This window comes from Tamandua tetradactyla, chromosome 2 (genome assembly GCF_023851605.1).
Source record: "Tamandua tetradactyla isolate mTamTet1 chromosome 2, mTamTet1.pri, whole genome shotgun sequence".
Lineage (NCBI taxonomy): Eukaryota > Metazoa > Chordata > Mammalia > Pilosa > Myrmecophagidae > Tamandua > Tamandua tetradactyla.
Window position 1 is genome coordinate 137130132 of NC_135328.1, and position 19725 is coordinate 137149856.

At 38.1% G+C, this 19725-nt stretch overlaps 1 protein-coding gene across 3 annotated transcripts in view; it reads left to right on the top strand.

The window, feature by feature from the left end:
• The window catches only part of NVL (nuclear VCP like), a 251999-nt gene that overhangs the window by 193971 nt on the left and 38303 nt on the right, over positions 1-19725 (top strand). For all 3 annotated transcript variants that reach the window (XM_077149137.1, XM_077149138.1, XM_077149139.1), the window contains exon 19: positions 10650-10756. In XM_077149137.1, coding sequence (XP_077005252.1) covers positions 10650-10756 — 107 coding nt within the window. The remainder of the gene's footprint in view (positions 1-10649; positions 10757-19725) is intronic.

Here is a 19725-nt window from a genome sequence, read left to right on the forward strand (position 1 = left end):
GAAATGAATAGGTACTTTTCTGAAGAGCAAATATAGATGGCAAAAAAGCATATGAAGAACTGCTCATCTTTATTGGCTATAAGGGAAAAGACGTCAATGAGATATCACCTCACATCTATAAGAATGGCTGCTATTAAACAAACAGGAAAATAAATGTTGTAGAGGATGTGGAGAAATCAGGACACTTATTCGTTATTGGTTGGAATGTAAAATGGTTCAGCCTCTGTAAAAATCAGTTTGGCAGTTCTTCAGAAAATTAAATATTGAGCTACCCAATGACTCCACAGCACCAATATTCACTATGTATCTAGAAGAGTTGAGGGCAGTGACATGGACAGACATTTGCACACCGATGTGTGTAGCAGCACTATTCACAATTCCCAAGAGATAGAAACAATCCAGATACCCATCAACAGACAAGTGAATAAACAAAATGTGGTATATACATATGATGGAATATTATGCAGCATTTAGACAAAATGATGTCCCAAACATGACAACATGGATGAACCTTGAGGATGTAATGCTGAATGAAATAGGTCAGACACAGGGGACTTCCGGGTCAAGATGGTGGATTAACAATGTGTGCATTTTAGTTCGTCCTCCAGAACAACTACTAAATAACCAGAGACAGTACAGAACAGCTCCCGGAGCCATGATAGTGACCAAACACACAACGTTCCCCAGTCTGGACCAGCTGGACCAGCTGTGAGCCCCCCTAGAACCGTGAGTTCCCAAAACTGCAGCGGCCAGAGCCCCTCCCCCACAGGCCACTTCCCAGAGGGGAAAGAAAAGGACTTTACCAGCAGCAGGGACTAGGCACAATCAAACACCAATTGTGGAACTAAATATAAATCTAACTACTAAAAATACACCCCCAGCTTAGGTGAACCTGATCAAAGTTGAGGTTGCTCATTTTTGCCCCAGCACCAAGGGAACAGGACTGACAGAAAAAGGGGAAAAAAAAAAAAAGAAGGAAAGAGGTTTTTGTGGCTGTGTATCTACAAAGGCTTGACTGCCTTTGGATACAGTGGTAGGACTTCTCAGGCTGCAACTGCCCCAGCCATAGGCAGAAGCGAGATTGTTTGGGAGCTTGTCTGGAGACTGTGCCTTCCCCAGGGGAGGGGTGAAGCCCAACTCAGGTGAAATCCCTCCCTCAAGGAATTCAGACACCAGGGCTTGGTAATTTGAAGCCATTAAAACCAGCCTACAACCTCTCCTTTGTCTCCACCACGCCCCCAGCCGGGAGAGTCTGCCAAAGTTACTACATCATCTTATGTTGGTGGGGCCCACAGGCAGACAAGTGCCACATACTAGGCAGGATAAGAAAAACAGAGTCCAGAGACTTCACAGGAAAGTCTTTCAACCTGCTCGGTCTCATCCTCGGGGAAAACCGACACAGGTGACTCTTTCCTCCTGATAAGAGGCCAGTTTGGTCTGGGAAAATCCAGCTGCAGTCTATAATACCTACGGTAGACCTTCCTAAGTGTGGGGGGAAAAAGGCACCACACAAGCACAGCAAGAAACAAGAAAACAAGAACTGAAAAATTCTTCTCTGTTAAACAAAACTTAAGCTAGAGGTCCAGATAAAGCTGAACGGAATGTCTAAGAACAGATAGACAACAAATTCATCCTGCAAGAAAACCCTAGATAAAAGAAGTTAAGGCAATCTCCAGAATAAACTAATTAAGGTAATTAAATGCGTAGACGCCAGCAAAAAATAACAAATCACAGTAGGAAAATTGAAGATATGGCCCAGTCAAAGGAACAAACCAACAATTCAAATGACATACAGGAGCTGAAACAATTAATTAAGAATGTACAAACAGACATGGAAAACCTCATCAAAAACCAAATCAATGAATTGAGGGAGGATATAAAGAAGGCAAGAAAAGTACAAAAAGAAGAAATTGGAAGTCTGAAAAAACAAATCACAGAACTTATGGGAATGAAAGACAGTAGAAGAGATGAAAAAAACAATGGAAACTTACAATGGTAGATTTCGAGAGACAGAACATAGGATTTCTGAACTGGAGGATGGAACATCTGAAATCCGACAAGAAACAGAAACTATAGGGAAAAAAAAGGAAAAATATGAACAGGGAATTGAAAGACAATATGAAGTGCACGAATATATGTGTTGTAGGTGTCCCAGAAGGAGAAGAGAAGGGAAAAGGAGGAGAAAAACTAAATTATTACTGAAAATTTCCCAACTCTTATGAAAGACTTAAAATTACAGATCCAAGAAGTGCAGCGTACCCCAAAGAGAGTAGATCCAAATAGACATACTCCAAGACATTTAATAATCAGAATGTCAGAGGTCAAAGAGAAAGAGAGGATATTGAAAGCAGCAAGAGAAAAGCAACCCATCACATACAAGGGAAGCCCAATAAGACTATTCATAGTTCTCTCAGCAGAAACCATGGAGGTGAGAAGACAGTGGGATGATATATTTAAATTATTAAAAGAGAAAAACTGCCAACCAAGAATTCAATCTCCAGCAAAATTGTCCTTCAAAACTGAGGGAGAAATTAAAACATTTTCAGACACAAAATCACTGAGAGAACTTGTGACCAAGAGACCAGCTCTGCAAGAAATACCAAAGGGAGCACTGGAGACTGATACGAAAAGACAGAAGAGAGAGGTGTGGAGAAAAGTGTAGAAAGGAAGACTATGAGTAAAGGTAAAAAGAAGGAAAATTAGATATCACATATAAAATTCAGAAGGCAAAATAGTAGAAGAAAGTTCTACCCATGCAGTAATAACACTGAATGTTAATGGATTAAGCTCTCCAATCAAAAGGCATAGTCTGGCAGAATGGATTAAAAAACAGGACCCATCTATATGCTGTCTCTACTCAAAGGACACGAGGCCAAGGACACATAAGGACATTTACACACCAATGTTTATAGCAGCATTATTAGCAATTTCCAAGAGATGGAAACAGCCATAATGTCCATCAACAGACAGTTGGCTAAACCAACTGACATTTACATAAGATGGAATATTATGCAGTTATAAGACAGAATAAGTTATGAAGTATGTAACAACATGAATGGACCTTAAGGACATTATGCTGAGTGTGATTAGCCAGAAACAAAAGGACAACTACTGTATGGTCTTACTGATATGAACTGACATTAGTGAATAAACTTGGAATATTTCCTTGGTAACAGAGACCATCAGGAGATGGAAATAGGGTGAGATATTGGGTAATTGGAGGTGAAGGGATACAGATTGTGCAACAGGACTGAATATAAAAACTCAGAATGGACAGCACAATATTCCCTAACTGTAATACAATTATGTTAAAACACTGAATGAAGCTGCATAAGAGAATGATAGAGGGAGGAGGGCTGGGGCATAAATGAAATCACAAAGAAAGATAGACAATAAAGATTGAGATGGTGTGATCTAGGAATGCCTAGAGTGTATAATGATAGTGACTATATGTACAAATTAAAAAAATGTTTTTGCATGAGGAAGAGCAAAAGAATATCATTACAGCAGTGTGCTAAAAATAGATGGTAATTAATATTTTAAAATTTCAACTTATCTGTGAGACTAAAGCAAAAAAATGTTTATTTGGTACAAATTTATACTTTGACTAGTGCATCTCCTAATATAACTTATGTAGATAGTTGATTGAACACCTTAAGTACATGAAACTTTGGGTAGGACATGAGATTTTGTTGGTTTGTCCAGGTGATGCCCTGATGAATCCCAAAGTGATTTGATCAGTGAGTGGAAAAGTATTTGCAAAGTCCCCTTTGGGGAATGATGAGAATGGGGGAAAATTCAAGTTCCCCAAGTTGAGCTCTTGATATTCTCACAAGCAGTGCAGACAATCAAAGCTATAGGCTGAGCCCCCAGTCTTGGAGTTTGTTCATATGAAACTTAACCCCATAGGGGATATGTCAAGCCTACTTAAAATTAGGCCTAAGAGTCACCCCCAAGAGAACCTCTTTTGTTGCTCAGATGTGGCCTCTCTCTCCAGCCAACACGGCAAGCAGACTCATCACCCTCCCCCTGTCTGTGTGGGACATGACTACCAGGAGTGTGGATCTTCCTGGCAGCGTGGGACAGAAATCCCAGAATGAGCTGAGATTCAGCATCAAGGGATTGAGAAAAACTCTAGAATGAGCTGAGACCCAGCATCAAGGGATTGAGAAAACCTTCTCGACCAAATGGGGGAAGAGTGAAATGAGACAAAATGTCAATGGCTGAGAGATTCCAAACAGAGTTGAGAGGTTATCCTGGAGGTTATTCTTACGCATAGGTAGATATCACCTTGTTATCCAAGATGTAATGGAGAGGCTGGAGCGAAGTGCCTGAAAATGTAGAGCTGTGTTCCAGTAGCCATGTTTCTTGATGATGATTGTATAATGATATAGCTTTCACAATGTGACTGTGTGATTGTGAGAACCTTGTGTTTGATGGTCCTTTTATCTACCTTGTCAACAGATGAGAGGAACATATGAATAAAAATAAATAAAGAAAGAAAGAAATAGGTCAGACACAAAAGGACCAATACTGTATGATTCCATTAGCATGGCTGTAATGAAGCCACCAGAGTTTTGGAGCAGCTAGAAGGAAAGATCTGAGTTGAAGGCATGGTAGCCCATGACAAACTAGGGGAACTGTTCTGTAACTGCTTCTTTAAGTGTGCTTTGAAAATTATTGGTTTTTTTCTTTCTTTTCTTTGTGTATGTATATGTTGTATTTAAAACTAAAAAAAGGTTAAAAATATATTTATATATATCTCCACTGCTGAATAACTAAAGGATGTATGTAATATCTGTTTTAAGTTTGAGGTTGACTACTTAAAACGATGCTGTTTTAAGAGGGTGAAGCGTTAGCAAAGTGTTGGTAAGAATTCCTCATCTCTAATAAGCTGGTTACAGTACATTATAATGAAGATTCAACTCAATCAGGGACTGGGAGGGAAAAATAACCATTTTAGAGAATTTTAACTTATAATTTATAAAATAATTTAACCAATAAATTAGGGTTTAGGGCATGATTATGGTTTCTTTATCATTATATAGGTATTCATTTTTGCTTTCTGATACATTGGAGTAGACAGAGGGATATACCTGAAATCTCTAAACTCTAATCCATCCGCCTTGATTTCTGATAATGACTGTAAAGCCTTTATCCTATGCCCCTGTTATTGTAAAAATCTTTTGTCTGACCTTCACTTGTACTCATTTATCCAGTTTTTTTTTGCTTTAGAGTCTTGTGATTACTAAAGGCAGCCCCTAAGTTTATTAATGAAGGGTCTTGTGGGAACCCACCCCACGTCTAAAGCTATTTTGGTAACCAAAGCTGGATCTAGCCTAAATGGGCCTGCCCGATATGCCCAGTAGCTTAGACTTTAACCTATAAGTGACCTGTACCTCATTATAATATTAAAAATCATGGCCATGGTCCTATCAGGGCCGCTATTTTCTTACATACTTTCTGTGACTAAGCATATAATCAGTTTGCACATGCTCAGTAATTAAATCACCTCTAATTACATCATCTGGGGCTATTGTACTTATTATCCTAAAACCTGCTCATCTTTTAGTGCTATGAAAGTATCAGAATTACTGCAGTTCGGGAAGACAAATTTTGAGCCATCTGATCTCCTGCTTCATGCCTGCCTAGCAATAAACTCTCTCTCTTTGAAAAAAAAAAAAATTCCTCAAGTTTGGATAGAATCACATCCTTCCTTTCCTAAGCAGATACAGGTCTTTTCTAACAGATTTCAAGAACATAGTCTTTGGTCTCTTCAAGTAACGTATTCTATCTCTAATATCACTCATTGTTTTTCCATGTTTATTGTAAACATCCTTGTCTTTTAGTTTAATTTCAGTAATTAGAAATTAATAGCTCCTTCAGTGTTACTATGTTTTCCTTAAGTTCTTTCCTACAAGACGATCCAGATATATTAGCCTTCCCTCATGTTTTTTTCCCTTGAGGTCTTCAGTCATCTTTGAATTCCTTACAGATTTTCTAAATTCTTCTTAGGTATAAAACCTGGAACTGAATTTGATAGTCTCTGTTGAGTTTAACCTGTGTTAAGAATGATAAACAAATCATCATGTGGTACCTGAGTTTTTCCTTTTCTGTTTAGTTTTTTATTTGCATGGGCAGGTACTGGGAAATGAAGCTGGGTCTCCTGCATGACAGGCTAGAATTCTGCCTGCTGAGCCACTATGGCCTGCCCTCTGTTTACTTTTGTATTGTTTCCCTCTACCACATCTCACCAATTCCTTTTTCTGTGAAACCTACTACCTCTGGATGGGTCCCTGAACCAGATAAGTCCTGACACCCAGAGGGGCCAGCCTCTGCAGAATATCAACTAGTTCCATCCCCCTATCCCATTATCAACAGCCTTTTCCAACATGAATAAGTTAGAATGAGCATAGTCCAACTATCCCTAAAGATTGGCAGAAAGATGGTTGGAGAAGATTGTTAACAGAGAAGGTAGGATTTAACAAGTGAGTAACTGCTGAATCATTATATTGATACTTCTTTTAGTCTCCAGTGTCTTGGAGCAGCTAAAGGAAAAACCAAAATTTCTGGAATTATAACCCATACTCTGAAATCTGTTCTATAACTGTTGTGGTGGGCTTGAAATTTATTGCTTTTTTGTATATATGCTATTTTTCATAATAAAAAAAAATAGATAGAAAAACAGATTTTAAAAAAAGTTAAGCTTAACACCTATAATATAATATAGCCATATCACTCCACATTCCACACTTAGGCATTTCACTGAAGAGAAATGGGAATATATATAAACACTTGTACACAAGTGTTCATAGCATCTCTGTAATGTTCCAATACTGAAAACAAACCAAATGTTTATTAACTAATGAGTGGAAAAATAAATTGTGTAGTATCTGTACAGTGGAATATTTCTCAGCTATTAAAAGGAATGAAATACTAATACGTGCAGGGAAATGGATGAATCTCAAAATAATTATGTAGAGTGAAAGAAAGTAGACAAAACAATACGTTCTGTATGATTCCATTTATATACAGCTTTGGAAAATGCAGTCTAAGTGAGAAGCAGCAGATAGATGACTGCCTGGAGATGAGAAGAACAAGTGAAGCGAAGGAGAAAGGTGTAAAAGTGACCTGAGGAAACGTTTGAGGGTGCTATGTTTCACTATCTGAACCGTGGTGGTAGTTTCATGGGTGTATACAAGTTGCAACAAATTGAATACTTTAAATATGTGCAGTTTTTGGATGTCATTTATACCTCATTAAAGCTGATTTAAAATAATTTAAGTTCCCAAGGGAAAAAATTGAGACTCATTTTTAAAAGAATGTATATATAGTAAAAAAAAAAAAAAATTAATGACAATTGGGCAGAACAATGGTGGCTCAGTGGCAGAATTCTCTCCTGCCATTGCGGAGACCCAGGTTCGATTCCTAGAGCCTGCCCATGCCAAAAAAAAAAAAACCCTAAAAGAATGTATAATATTATCTTAGTAATTATAAGTGAAACTAGTTTATTGTTCAGAATAAAAAGTCTAGGGCTGTGTGATGGTGGCTCAGTGTCGGAATTCTTTTACCTCTGTCATGGTTAGGGGCAGGTGTCAACTTAGCCAAGTTGTGGTACCTGTTTATCTGATTGGGCAAGGGCTGGCCTGTCTGTTGCAATGAGGACATTTCATAGGATTAGGTCATGATCACGTCAGCTACATCCACAGCTGATTCCATTTGTAATCAGCCAAAGGGGAGTGTCTTCTGCAATTAGTGATGCTAAATGTAATCATGGGAAGCCTTTTAAGGAGGACTCAGAGGAGACAGGTTCCATTCCTGCTTTGGCTGGTGAGCCTCTCCTGTGGAGTTCATCCAGGCCATCCATCAGAGTCATCGGCTTCGCAGCCTGCCCTGTGTATTTTGGACTCTGTGTTCCTACGGTCACGTGAGACACTTTCATAAATTTTATATTTGCAAGTGTTCCCTGTTGATTCAATTTCTGTAGAGAACCCTAACTAATACAACCTCCCATACCGGAGACCTGCCCATGCAAAAACAAAGTAAAAAGTCTAACCAAAGAACAAAAACTTACTGAGCAAAGTGCTTTATCTAACCTGTTCTAGTTTAGTCTTTCCAATATTTTCATAATTTGGGTTATTATTATTTCTGTTTTATAGTTTAAGAAAATTGTAGGTAGAGGAATTACGAAACTTTTCCTGGGTCATAAATGGCAGGGTATAATTTCAGGTGCAGGTCTGTCTGAATTTAAAGTCTGTGCTTTCCCTACTCTTCCTTGGTACCATTTGAAGAAGATAAAATGTAATAAAGTCTGCAGAAAGTGTAAGTGAAGTTTAAATGCTTTCTATATTATTAACACTGAACCATCTGAGAGTATATGGCATAGTTTCTGACTTCAGGGATGTTACCATCTTTGGGTAAATGAAAGAAATAGAAAGTAGAAAACAAGAACAGCTTAAATAATAAAGTGATCAATATAATTAAGTGTATAATTTAGACAAGCCTGGGCATTTGGTAAGGGAAGTGCGTGAGTAGCTTAAGTTTATTAGAGAGTGTCATTAAAGAGGAGGTACTTCTGACTTGAATAGATAGATTAGAAATACTTGAATAATTGGAGGTTGTATTTGTTTCTGCCTGTTTTGCATCATACTACTTCCTCTACTGGTATTTTCTTTCAGGAGTTTAATTAACCACCCCTATTTTTCAGGTAGTTGAAAAGAAATTAGGATCGTTCATTCTTGATATACTATAGCAGTTAGAATTGTTTACCTTTCTAGAGTTATTATTTGTGCAGTGTATTTTGTAGTTATATGATGAAGTATCTTTTTAATTTTCAAATCTCTGATATGCAATAAAATTAGAAAGTTAATGACATAGAGTAAAATATAGGGGTTGTGACTAATAGTAACTACAAAATTTTCTATTAAAAGGGGAGTGAGTGAAAAATTAGAGAATGACTTTGACTGTGATTTTCTTTTGTATTAAAGAAATAATGCTGATTTGTATATATTCTAGTTTATGTTTTTAATTCTGAATCAATTTTAAGTTAAGAAACTCCATGTTAAAGTTATCATTTTGATTAATTGAACTCGATAAACAGACTGCTGAAAATTAATAATCATATTAAAATTGAGTTGATTAAATGTTTAATTTGTTCCAGTAGTTTTCACTGTGAAGTTGTATTTGGTGTAAAATACTTTCTTTATATGCAACACTGCCCCACATCACCCTCGCACTTTCCTGTGTCTGTCTCCCCTTCCTTCCCAATTTTGAGAAATAAAATATCTGGTAAACTTTTATCGATTTTACCTCTTGAGCTGGTGATGCTAGAACTCTGACCACAGAAACACACCCTTTCTTCCCATTTTCACCAGTCTGAGAATTCTGTTTGTCCTGGTGTCAGTATCCTTCTCTGAGTAGATATTTTATTGTTAAGGCAGCAGTTCTCAAAAGTGTGGTCCACAGATTCTTGGGAGTCCTGAAAACACTTGCAGGGAATTTGTGAGGTCAGAACTATTTTCATAACATTACTAAAGGAGTGATATTTCCCTCTTTCACTGTATTGACATTACCAAATGTAAAACAGTACTACTGCTTTTTTTTTTTTTCTTCATGAGCCAGCACCAGGTATCAAACCGAGTCTCCAGCATGGCAGGTGAGAACTCTGCCACTGAGCCTCCATTACCCACCCGAGTACTCTTCTTGTCACTATTTTTTTTATTTTAGAAAACAATAATTTTCGATAATAATAGGTTGCTTGTATTAATGTAAAATGTGCCTAATTGCTATTTTTAAATGGATTAATGAATATTTGTACATTTTCTGTTTTAGTTTCTGATATGGTAGATGTAAACCCACATAAACCAAAACTCTTTGGGGTCCTCAGTAATTTTTTTTTTTTTTTTTTTTTTTTTAAAGGAAAGACAGAGAGAAGGAAGGAAGGATAGAAGGAAGGAAGGAAGGAAGAAAGGGAAACATTTTTAAACATTTTCTTGTTTTATTGTATTCTGTTTCTCCGTTTTTGTTACATGGGCTGGGGCCGGGAATCGAACCGAGGTCCTCCGGCATAGCAGGCAAGCACTTTGCCCGCTGAGCCACCGCGGCCCGGTCCTCAGTAATTTTTAAGATTATAAAGAGTTCCTGAGACCAGAATGTTTAGAGCCTCTGTCCTGTAGAATCAGATGGTTCTTAGACAAGCTTGCTGAGCCGTGTTCTAGCATCATACAGTATTGAAAGTGTCATGCAGTAACATATAAAATTCAAGTTTGTTTTATATTCTAGCATCCCAAAAGGAATTCCAACCTCTTAAAACGTTGAGGAATTCATTGAATAAGCTTCCCCAGAGTGACTAAAGAACAACCTTCATAGACTCAGAATTTCGGCTGAAAAGGGGTTAATTCTTCTTCTTTATGGAATGGTAAATTAGTGGTTAATCCTTAATATGTTTATTGCAAAATATGAATGTCATTATTTTATAGGTATGCCTTGTATCTAAATAGTGTCGTCATGAACTGTAAGAAGTCTTCCTGGGATGCTTGAGGGATCATTGAAAATAATTAGGCCCAAACAAGTGGAGTCTTCCATCTTTCAAGTTAGTTGCATTTTTAAATGTCCTGTTTATTTAAGAATTTTCTTCCCTTCTGATCTAGATATAATCGACCCTGCAATCCTGCGCCCAGGCCGGTTGGACAAAACACTCTTTGTGGGTTTGCCACCCCCAGCAGATCGTGTTGCCATCTTGAAAACTATCACAAAAGTGAGTAACAGAAATAATTATTTTGTCTGTGTGTTTCTCTCATTTTAGGTAGAGATGACTATAAGAGGTAGTAATTTAGGGTGGGTTATCACCTTCTTTTCTGTAATGCTAAATATTTGTTCAGCCTGTATTTCCCCAAGGTGAAAATAAAAGTTTTTTTTAAAAACTTTTTATTGTAGTAACATAACAACTCACAATTTCCCTATTTTAACAACTTTCAAGTGTACAATTCAGTGGTATTTATTACATTCAGAATATTGTGCTGTCACCTACATACATTACACCCCTTTTTCAATACCGGAAGCAGAAATTCGACATCCACTAAGCAGCAACTCTCCCTCCTCCTATACCTCTCAACCTCCAGTCCCTGGAAACCTATAATCTATTCTCTGCCTCTAAGAAATTTACTTATTCTAGGCATTTCATGTAAGCAAGAGCATACAATATTTGTCTTTTTGTATCTGGCTTTATTTCACTCAATGTGACATCTTCAAGGCCCATCCATGTTGTAGCATGTGTCACAACTTCATTCCTTTTTACTGCTGACTAAAATTCCATTGTATGTATAGAAAACATTTCATTTATCCATTCATCTGTTGATGGACACTTGGATTGCTTCCACCTTTGGAACCCATGTTAAGTAGTACTACTATAAACATTGGTGTACGGATATGTGTTCAAGTCTCTGCTTTCAATTCTTTGGGTATATATCTAGAAGTAGGTTAATAATAACCATCCTAGTGGATATGAAATGGTGTATCACTGTGATTTTACTTTGCATTTCCGTAATGACCAGTGAATGATGTTGAGTATCTTTTCAAGTGTTTATTGACCATTTGTATATCTTCTTTAGAGAAATGCCTATTTCAGTCCTTTGACCATTTTTAAATTGGGTTATTTGTCTTTTCATCATTGTATTGTAAAAATTCTTTATATATTCCAGGATTAAAACCTTATCAGATATATGACGTTCTGTACATTGTCTTTTCACTTACTAAATAGTGTCCTTTCACGTAGTATACTGTTTTTGATCATTTTGAGGATCATCCATTCTCAATTTTACTTGCTTAAAATAAAGACAGGTTACTGAGAGACATTTGGTGTTGAATATTTGATTAATGTGTTGGAGATTTCACTCTAATCACATTGTCTATTCTTTTAGATCTTTGGTTATTATTTTAGAGAAATTGTTCTCATATATGAAATGAAATAGAAGCTTGTAGAGATGAAAAATAAATAAAGAAAAATTGAGTTATCAAACCACTGTGTTGTCTATCCTCTGTTGGTATATGCCATTTTGCAAGATACTCATACAATATTGGCTTAGCTGTTTTTATAAAAATATTAAGCTGTGCCTACAAAATACAAAAAGGAAAACGAATCACCCTAAACTGCATTACTGCAAAATAATCTGCTTTAATATTTAGTGCTGACATCATGACAAACCTCTCTCTATGCGTTGGTGGATGCACTATAGGTGAATGGATGAGTGAATGAGAAAGAGGGGAAATAAACTTAAGACATTATTTAAAATAAAGTTAATTTTATTTTAAATTTGTGAAAAGCAAAACTGAAGTAATTATTAAACATCTGATAAATGCTTTTTCTCCATAACAGATATGATTTCCTGAGAAATGACTCAAACACCTTTTCCAAAAAGTTTAGGAAAGCTAATAAGTAGCTTGCTATTTTTTTAAGTACAGATTTCATTTTAGATAGCATCAGTTTAATCTCTGCTATGAAAATTAGGTAAATACCATTCTTGTACTTCCCTTCTTCCACTTTACCCTGTCCAGTTTTATCACCGTTATGTTCTGTTCTGTAGTCCTAATCTTAGTTTCACTTTTAAATAGTACAGTACTCACAAAAAGTACTTTTGTCATGACTTTTAAATATTTTTTAGTTCTTTATTTTGATTCATCTTTTGATTGGCTATTTATTCCATTTATTAATAATTTATTCAGCTATATTCCTTAAGATCTTTTCATGATTGAGAATGTTTGCTTGTCATACCTAAATGGCAATTTAGCTAGGATATTTGTTCCTTGTTTAAATATTTCTGTGTTTATATAAATTGCAACTTTTCTTGCATATTGGATATGTCTGTAAAGAAAGAAGCCTGTGGCCAATCTGATTTTCTTTTCTGCTTGATAGGTTACTTGGTTTTTATGTTTGGATTCCTGAAGGATTGTGTATCTTTGAAGCTTATGTTATTTTTGTGGGTGGAGGTGGAGTTCGGGAGCTAAAATTTGATGTACTTTTTTATTTTGTGGATGAAATTCTTATTCCTGGAAAAGTTTTCTGTGTTGTATGTCTGAACACTTTTTCTTATCCATTTATTGGATTTACTTCTGCAGGGGCACTAGTTGTTCTATTAAATCCCAATTCCCTGTGGTTATCTTGAGGTTTCCTTTTCTTTTTTTCTTTCATTCTTCCTTCCTTCTTTCATTACCATGCTCTTTTCTTTTCATCCTGATAGTTATTCCATCCGTACCTTCTCTTTGTTCTAATACAGAGTGAATGAGTTCTCCCATGCCCTTTCTCACTTTACCTGAAAGCTGTTTTACTAGCCTTCACATACTTCAATTTGAGGCCTGATAATTGCTCTCCAACCAGAGAAATGTGGTTCTCACATTTCTGATGCTTTGTTAACCCTTATGAGAAGGTCTCAGCTTATTCTCTTCGGAGAGATACCCTCTGAAATGTCTTTTACCCGGGCCTACTGTATCCATCTTGAGAAGCTTCTGTCCCCAAGGCTATATGTACATCATCCTGAAAGAGGACTCATCTATTTGATTATTTCAAATTCTGCTGAAATCCCTTGATAATATATCTGAAGGGTTTTCTTTAGCTTCTCTTCAAAGGGATATCTTCTCCTCAGGCCACTTCTCTCTAGGTTGGAATATTCACAAGATTATGGACATTCACAAGATTGTGTCAACTCACTTGTTTTCCTCAGTGTTCTTTCCTAGCTAGAGCCCTAAATAGTAGTCACTCCAAAATTTTCTCTTAGCTTGGCATTCACTTTTGAAAGTTTACAATATAAAGTTTTATCCCTTTTTTATTTGGCTGCCATTGGTGATTTTTTTTTAACTTTTTACATTTTTTAGCATTTTATTTTAATGCTGGTTAAGAGAAGTTCTGTGATCCTGCTTCACTGGGCCGTCATTGCTCAGGACTGCATACAACAATAATCATAACACTCTTTTTTTAAAAAAGTTTTTAATTGTAAAATACAATATATACACGAAGAAAATAAAGAAGAAGCAATAATTTTCAAAGTACATTTTAGCAAGTTGTTACAGAGCAGATGTTAGAGTTTATTATGGGTTACCATTCCACTATTTCAGATTTTTCCTTCTAGCTGCTCCACGACACTGGAAACTAAAAGAAAAATCGATATAGTGATTCAGCAGTCGTGCTCATTTGTTAAATCTTGTTTTTTCTGTTACAACTCCTTCTTCTCCTTTTATCCTTGAGCCAATCTATAGGGATCTGTGGACAATAATGGATAGGGCAATATAATTAGTTGATAATCTTGGACAGCTGGTCCCTTTTCCTTTCAGGATTTATCTGAAACCTGTATCTCCTCTGGAGGTTATAGGTTTCAGGAAAACAAACTTAGTGCATCAAACTTCTATAGAGTCTAAGTTAGAGTCCTAGGTATTCTTAAGAGTTAATAGCAGGAGTGTAGACAGTTGGGTGGGGGGTGGGGGCAAGATGATGGCTTAGTGAGGTGTGGAATTTAGCTTGTCCTCCGGAGCAGCTGGTAAATCACCAGGAATGGTACAGAACAACTGCTGGGGCCACATCAGTGACCGTACGCACAACATACACCAGTCTTGACAAGCTGTAGTGGCTAAGATCCCACACAGAACTCTCATTTGATAGAACTGCAAGGCTTCTCAGGCTCCAACTGCCCCAGGCAAGGGTAGAATTTGTCTGAGAGACAAAGTTACTGGTCAGATAAAAGGAGTTAATTCCCTAAAATCTGTATCTTCCCCAAGAGAAAGGTGGGGGCCCAGTTCAAGGCGAATCTGTCACTCAAGGAATTTGGGCTCCAGGGACTGGAAAACTGAAACAATTAATGCCAACCTCCAACCTCACCTCTGTTTCAACCATGTACCCAGCAATGAGAGTCTGCTGAAGTTAAAGGTGAAATTAAAAGCACTGTATCCTTTACACTGGAGGAAAGCTGCAGGCAGACAAGCATCACATAGGGGGCAAGATAGAAAAGACACAGAGTCTAGAGGCTTCATAGGAAAGTCTGTCAACCACATGGGCCTCACCCTCAGGGAAAACTGATGCAGACAGCTCTTTCCTCCTGAGAGGCCAGTCCGATCTGAGAAAATCTGACTGAGGTCTATAATATCTGAATAGACCCTCTTCAAAAAAAAATAAAAGGCGCCTATAGACAGGGCAAGAAACAGAAAAACAAGAACTGAAAAATTCTGATCAGTTGAACCTATGCTAGAAGTCTAGGATAAACTGATCTGAATGTCAAAAAAAACAGATAGAGAACAGAGCCATCCAGCAAGAAAATCCTAGGTAAAAGAGTAAAAACAGTCTCCAGAATAAACTAATTAAGGAAACCAAATGCCTAGATGTCAGCAAAAAATGATGAGTCATACTAGGAAAGTCGAAGATACATACCAGTCAAGGGAACAAACCAGCAATTCAAATGATATACAGGAGTTGAAACAATTAATTCAGGATGTTTGAACAGACATGGGAAAGCTCATCAAAAATCAAATCAGTAAGTTGAGGAAGGATATTTGGGTGTTCGTTCCTATGAAACTTATCCCCGCAAAGGATATACTAATCCTACTTAAAATTAGGCTGAAAAGTTACCCCAGAGAACCTCTTTTGTTGCTCAGATTTGACCTCTCTCTCAGCCAACACAGCAAGCAAACTCACCGCCTCCTCCTCTCTTATGTGGGACATGATTTCCAGGGGTGTGACCCTCCCTGCCAACGTGGGGCAGAAATCCTAGAATGAGCTGGGACTCAGCATCAAGGGATTGAGAAAGCCTTTTCAAATGAAAAGGGGAGAGAAATAAGACAAGACAAAGTATCAAGTGGCTTAGAGATTTCAGAGTCGAGCGGTTATCCTGGAGTTTATTCTTATGCATTATATAGATATACCGTTTTTAGATTAAGGTATTAGGCTAGAGAGAAGTCCTTGAAACTGTAGAGCTGTGTTCCGGTAGCCATGTTTCTTGAAGATGATTGCATAATGATACAGCTTTTACAGCATTACTGCGTGATTGTGAAAACCTTGTGCCTCGTGCTTCTTTTAACTATGGTATGGACAGATGAGTAAAACCTGGATTAAAAATAAGTAAATAGAGCGGGTGACAGCCTGCTGAAGTGTCCTCCTCAATCTGCTCAGGGAGCCAACCTTGTTCTCACCTCTGCATCCCTCATGGTTTCTACCCTTCACACCTCACTCTCCGCGGCTCTCCAACCACCACCGTGCCCTCTTCTGCCTTCACCGGCTCCTCCACCACCGTCCTCGACAGCCTTGCCATCCTCACCTTTCCTCCTCCAGAACAGCTACTAGGGGAGTAGAAACGATACAGAACAGCTCCCGGAGCCACGACAGAGATCAAAAAGACAGCGTACCCCATCTTGGAACAGCTGACTGGCTGGGAGAACCCGCTCCGGTGATATCGCTGAGGGGCGCGGGCTTCCCCAGGCAGGGCGGCAAGCGGCCAGAGTCCCTCCCTTCCTCCTTCCTGGGCCAGCTGGCAGAATTGGGCAGGCGCTCCCCTCAAGCCGCGGCGGCTGGCGCCCCCACCACGCGCGGTGCCCCGGACCAACTGAGAGAATTGGATCGGAAATCCCCGGACCGCGGAGAACAGTGACCGGGGGGGTCCCTTCCAAACATGTGACTCCCCGGTCCGGCTGGAAACGGTGCACTCTTCCGGGCCGCGGCGGCTGGCGCCCTCCCGCCACGCTTGGCGCCCCGGGCCGACTAGGAAATTCGGACGGGCACTCTCCCGGGCTGCGGCAGCCGGCGACCCTCCCCACGTTCGGACCCCCGGGCCAGCTGGCACTTTTCCAAGCTGCTTCGGCTGGCGAACCTCCCCCACAGCGAGAGTTTTCCAAAGTTAAAGGACCCACAGCACCTTTTATTGGTGGGACCCGCAGACAAACGTGTGCCACGAGCACCACCTACTGGGCAGGATAAGAAAAACAGAACCCAGAGATTTCACAGAAAAATCTTTCAACCTGTTGGGTCCAACACCCAGGGAAATCTGACTAAATGCCCAGACGCCAGCAGAAGATAATGGATCACGCTCAGAAAATTGAAAATATGGCCCCGTCAAAGGAACAAACCAATCGTTCAAATTAGATACAGGAGCTGAGACAACTAATGTCGAATATACGAACAGAAATGGAAAACCTCTTCAAAAACAAAATCGATAAATTGAAGGAGGACATGAAGAAGACATGGGCTGAACAAAAAGAAGAAATAGAAAAACTGAAAAAACAAATCACAGAACTTATGGAAGTGAAGGATAAAGTAGAAAAGATGGGAAAAAAAAGGATACCTACAATGATAGATTTAAAGAGACAGAAGATAGAATTAGTGATTTGGAGGATGGAACATCTGAATTCCAAAAAGAAACAGAAACTATCCAGAAAAGAATGGAAAAATTTGAACAGGGTATCAGGGAACTCAAGGACAATATGAACCGCACAAATATACATGTTGTGGGTGTCCCAGAAGGAGAAGAGAAGGGAAAAGGAGGAGAAAAACTAATGGAAGAAATTATCACTGAAAACGTCCCAACTCTTATGAAAGACCTAAAATTACAGATCCAAGAAGTGCAGCGCACCCCAAAGAGATTAGACCCAAATAGGCGTTCTCCAAGACACTTACTAGTTAGAATGTCAGAAGTCAAAGAGAAAGAGAGGATCTTGAAAGCAGCAAGAGAAAAACAATCCATCACATACAAGGGAAACCCAATAAGACTATGTGTAGATTTCTCAGCAGAAACCATGGAGGCTAGAAGACAGTGGGATGATATATTTAAATTACTAAAAGAGAAAAACTGCCAACCAAGACTCCTATATCCAGCAAAATTGTCCTTCAAAACTGTGGGAGAAATTAAAACATTCTCAGACAAAAAGTCACTGAGAGAATTTGTGACCAAGAGACCAGCTCTGCAAGAAATACTAAAGGGAGCACTAGAGTCAGATACGAAAACAAAAGAGAGAGGTATGGAGAAGAGTGTAGAAAGAAGGATAATCAGATATGATATATATAACACAAAAGACAAAATGTTAGAGGAAAATATTATCCAAACAGAAATAACACTAAATGTTAATGGACTGAATTCCCCAATCAAAAGACATAGACTGGCAGAATAGATTAAAAAACAGGATCCTTCTATATGCTGTCTACAGGAAACACATCTTAGACCCAAAGATAAACATAGGTTGAAAGTAAAAGGTTGGGAAAAGATATTTCATGCAAATAACAACCAGAAAAGAGCAGGAGTAGCTATACTAATTTCTGACAAATTAGACTTCAAATGTAAAACAGTTAAAAGAGACAAAGAAGGACACTATCTACTAATAAAAGGAACAATTAAACAAGAAGACATAACAATCATAAATATTTACGCACCGAACCAGAATGCCCCAAAATACGTGAGGAATACACTGCAAACACTGAAAAGGGAAAGAGACACATATACCATAATAGTTGGAGACTTCAATTCACCACTCTCATCAATGGACAGAACATCTAGACAGAGGATCAATAAAGGAATAGAGAATCTGAATATTACTATAAATGAGCTAGACTTAACAGACATTTATAGGATATTACATCCCACAACAGCAGGATACACCTTTTTCTCAAGTGCTCATGGATCATTCTCAAAGATAGACCATATGCTGGGTCACAAAGCAAGTCTGAACAAATTTAAAAAGATTGAAATCATACACAACACTTTCTCGGATCATACAGGAATGAAGTTGGAAATCAATAATAGGCGGAGTGCCAGAAAATTCACAAATACGTGGAGGCTCAACAACACACTCTTAAACAACGAGTGGGTCAAAGAAGAAATTGCAAGAGAAATTAGTAAATACCTTGAGGCGAATGAAAACGAAAGTACAACATATCAAAACCTATGGGACGCAGCAAACGCAGTGCTAAGAGGGAAATGTATTGCCCTAAATGCCTATATCAGAAAAGAAGAAAAGGCAAAAGTGCAGGAATTAACTGTCCACTTGGAAGAACTGGAGAAAGAACAGCAAACTAATCCCAAAGCAAGCAAAAGGAAAGAAATAACAAAGATTAGAGCAGAAATAAATGAAATTGAAAACATGAAAACAATAGAGAAAATCAATAAGACCAGAAGTTGGTTCTATGAGAAAATCAATGAGATTGATGGGCCCTTAGCAAGATTGACAAAAAGAAGAAGAGAGAGGACGCAAATAAATAGGATCAGAAATGAAAGAGGAAACATAACCACTGACCTCACAGAAATAAAGGAGGTAATAACAGGATACTATGAACAACTTTACGCTAATAAATACAACAATTTAGATGAAATGGACGGGTTCCTGGAAAGACACGAACAACCAACTTTGACTCAAGAAGAAATAGATGACCTCAACAAACCAGTCACAAGTAAAGAAATTGAATTAGTCATTCAAAAGCTTCCTAAAAAGAAAAGTCCAGGACCAGACGGCTTCACATGTGAATTCTACCAAACATTCCAGAAAGAATTAGTACCAATCCTGCTCAAACTCTTCAAAAAAATCGAAGTGGAGGGAAAACTGCCTAATTCATTCTATGAAGCCAACATCACCCTCATACCAAAACCAGGCAAAGATATTACAAAAAAAGAAAACTACAGACCAATCTCTCTAATGAATATAGATGCAAAACTCCTCAATAAAATTCTGGCAAATCGAATCCAACAACACATTAAAAGAATTATACAT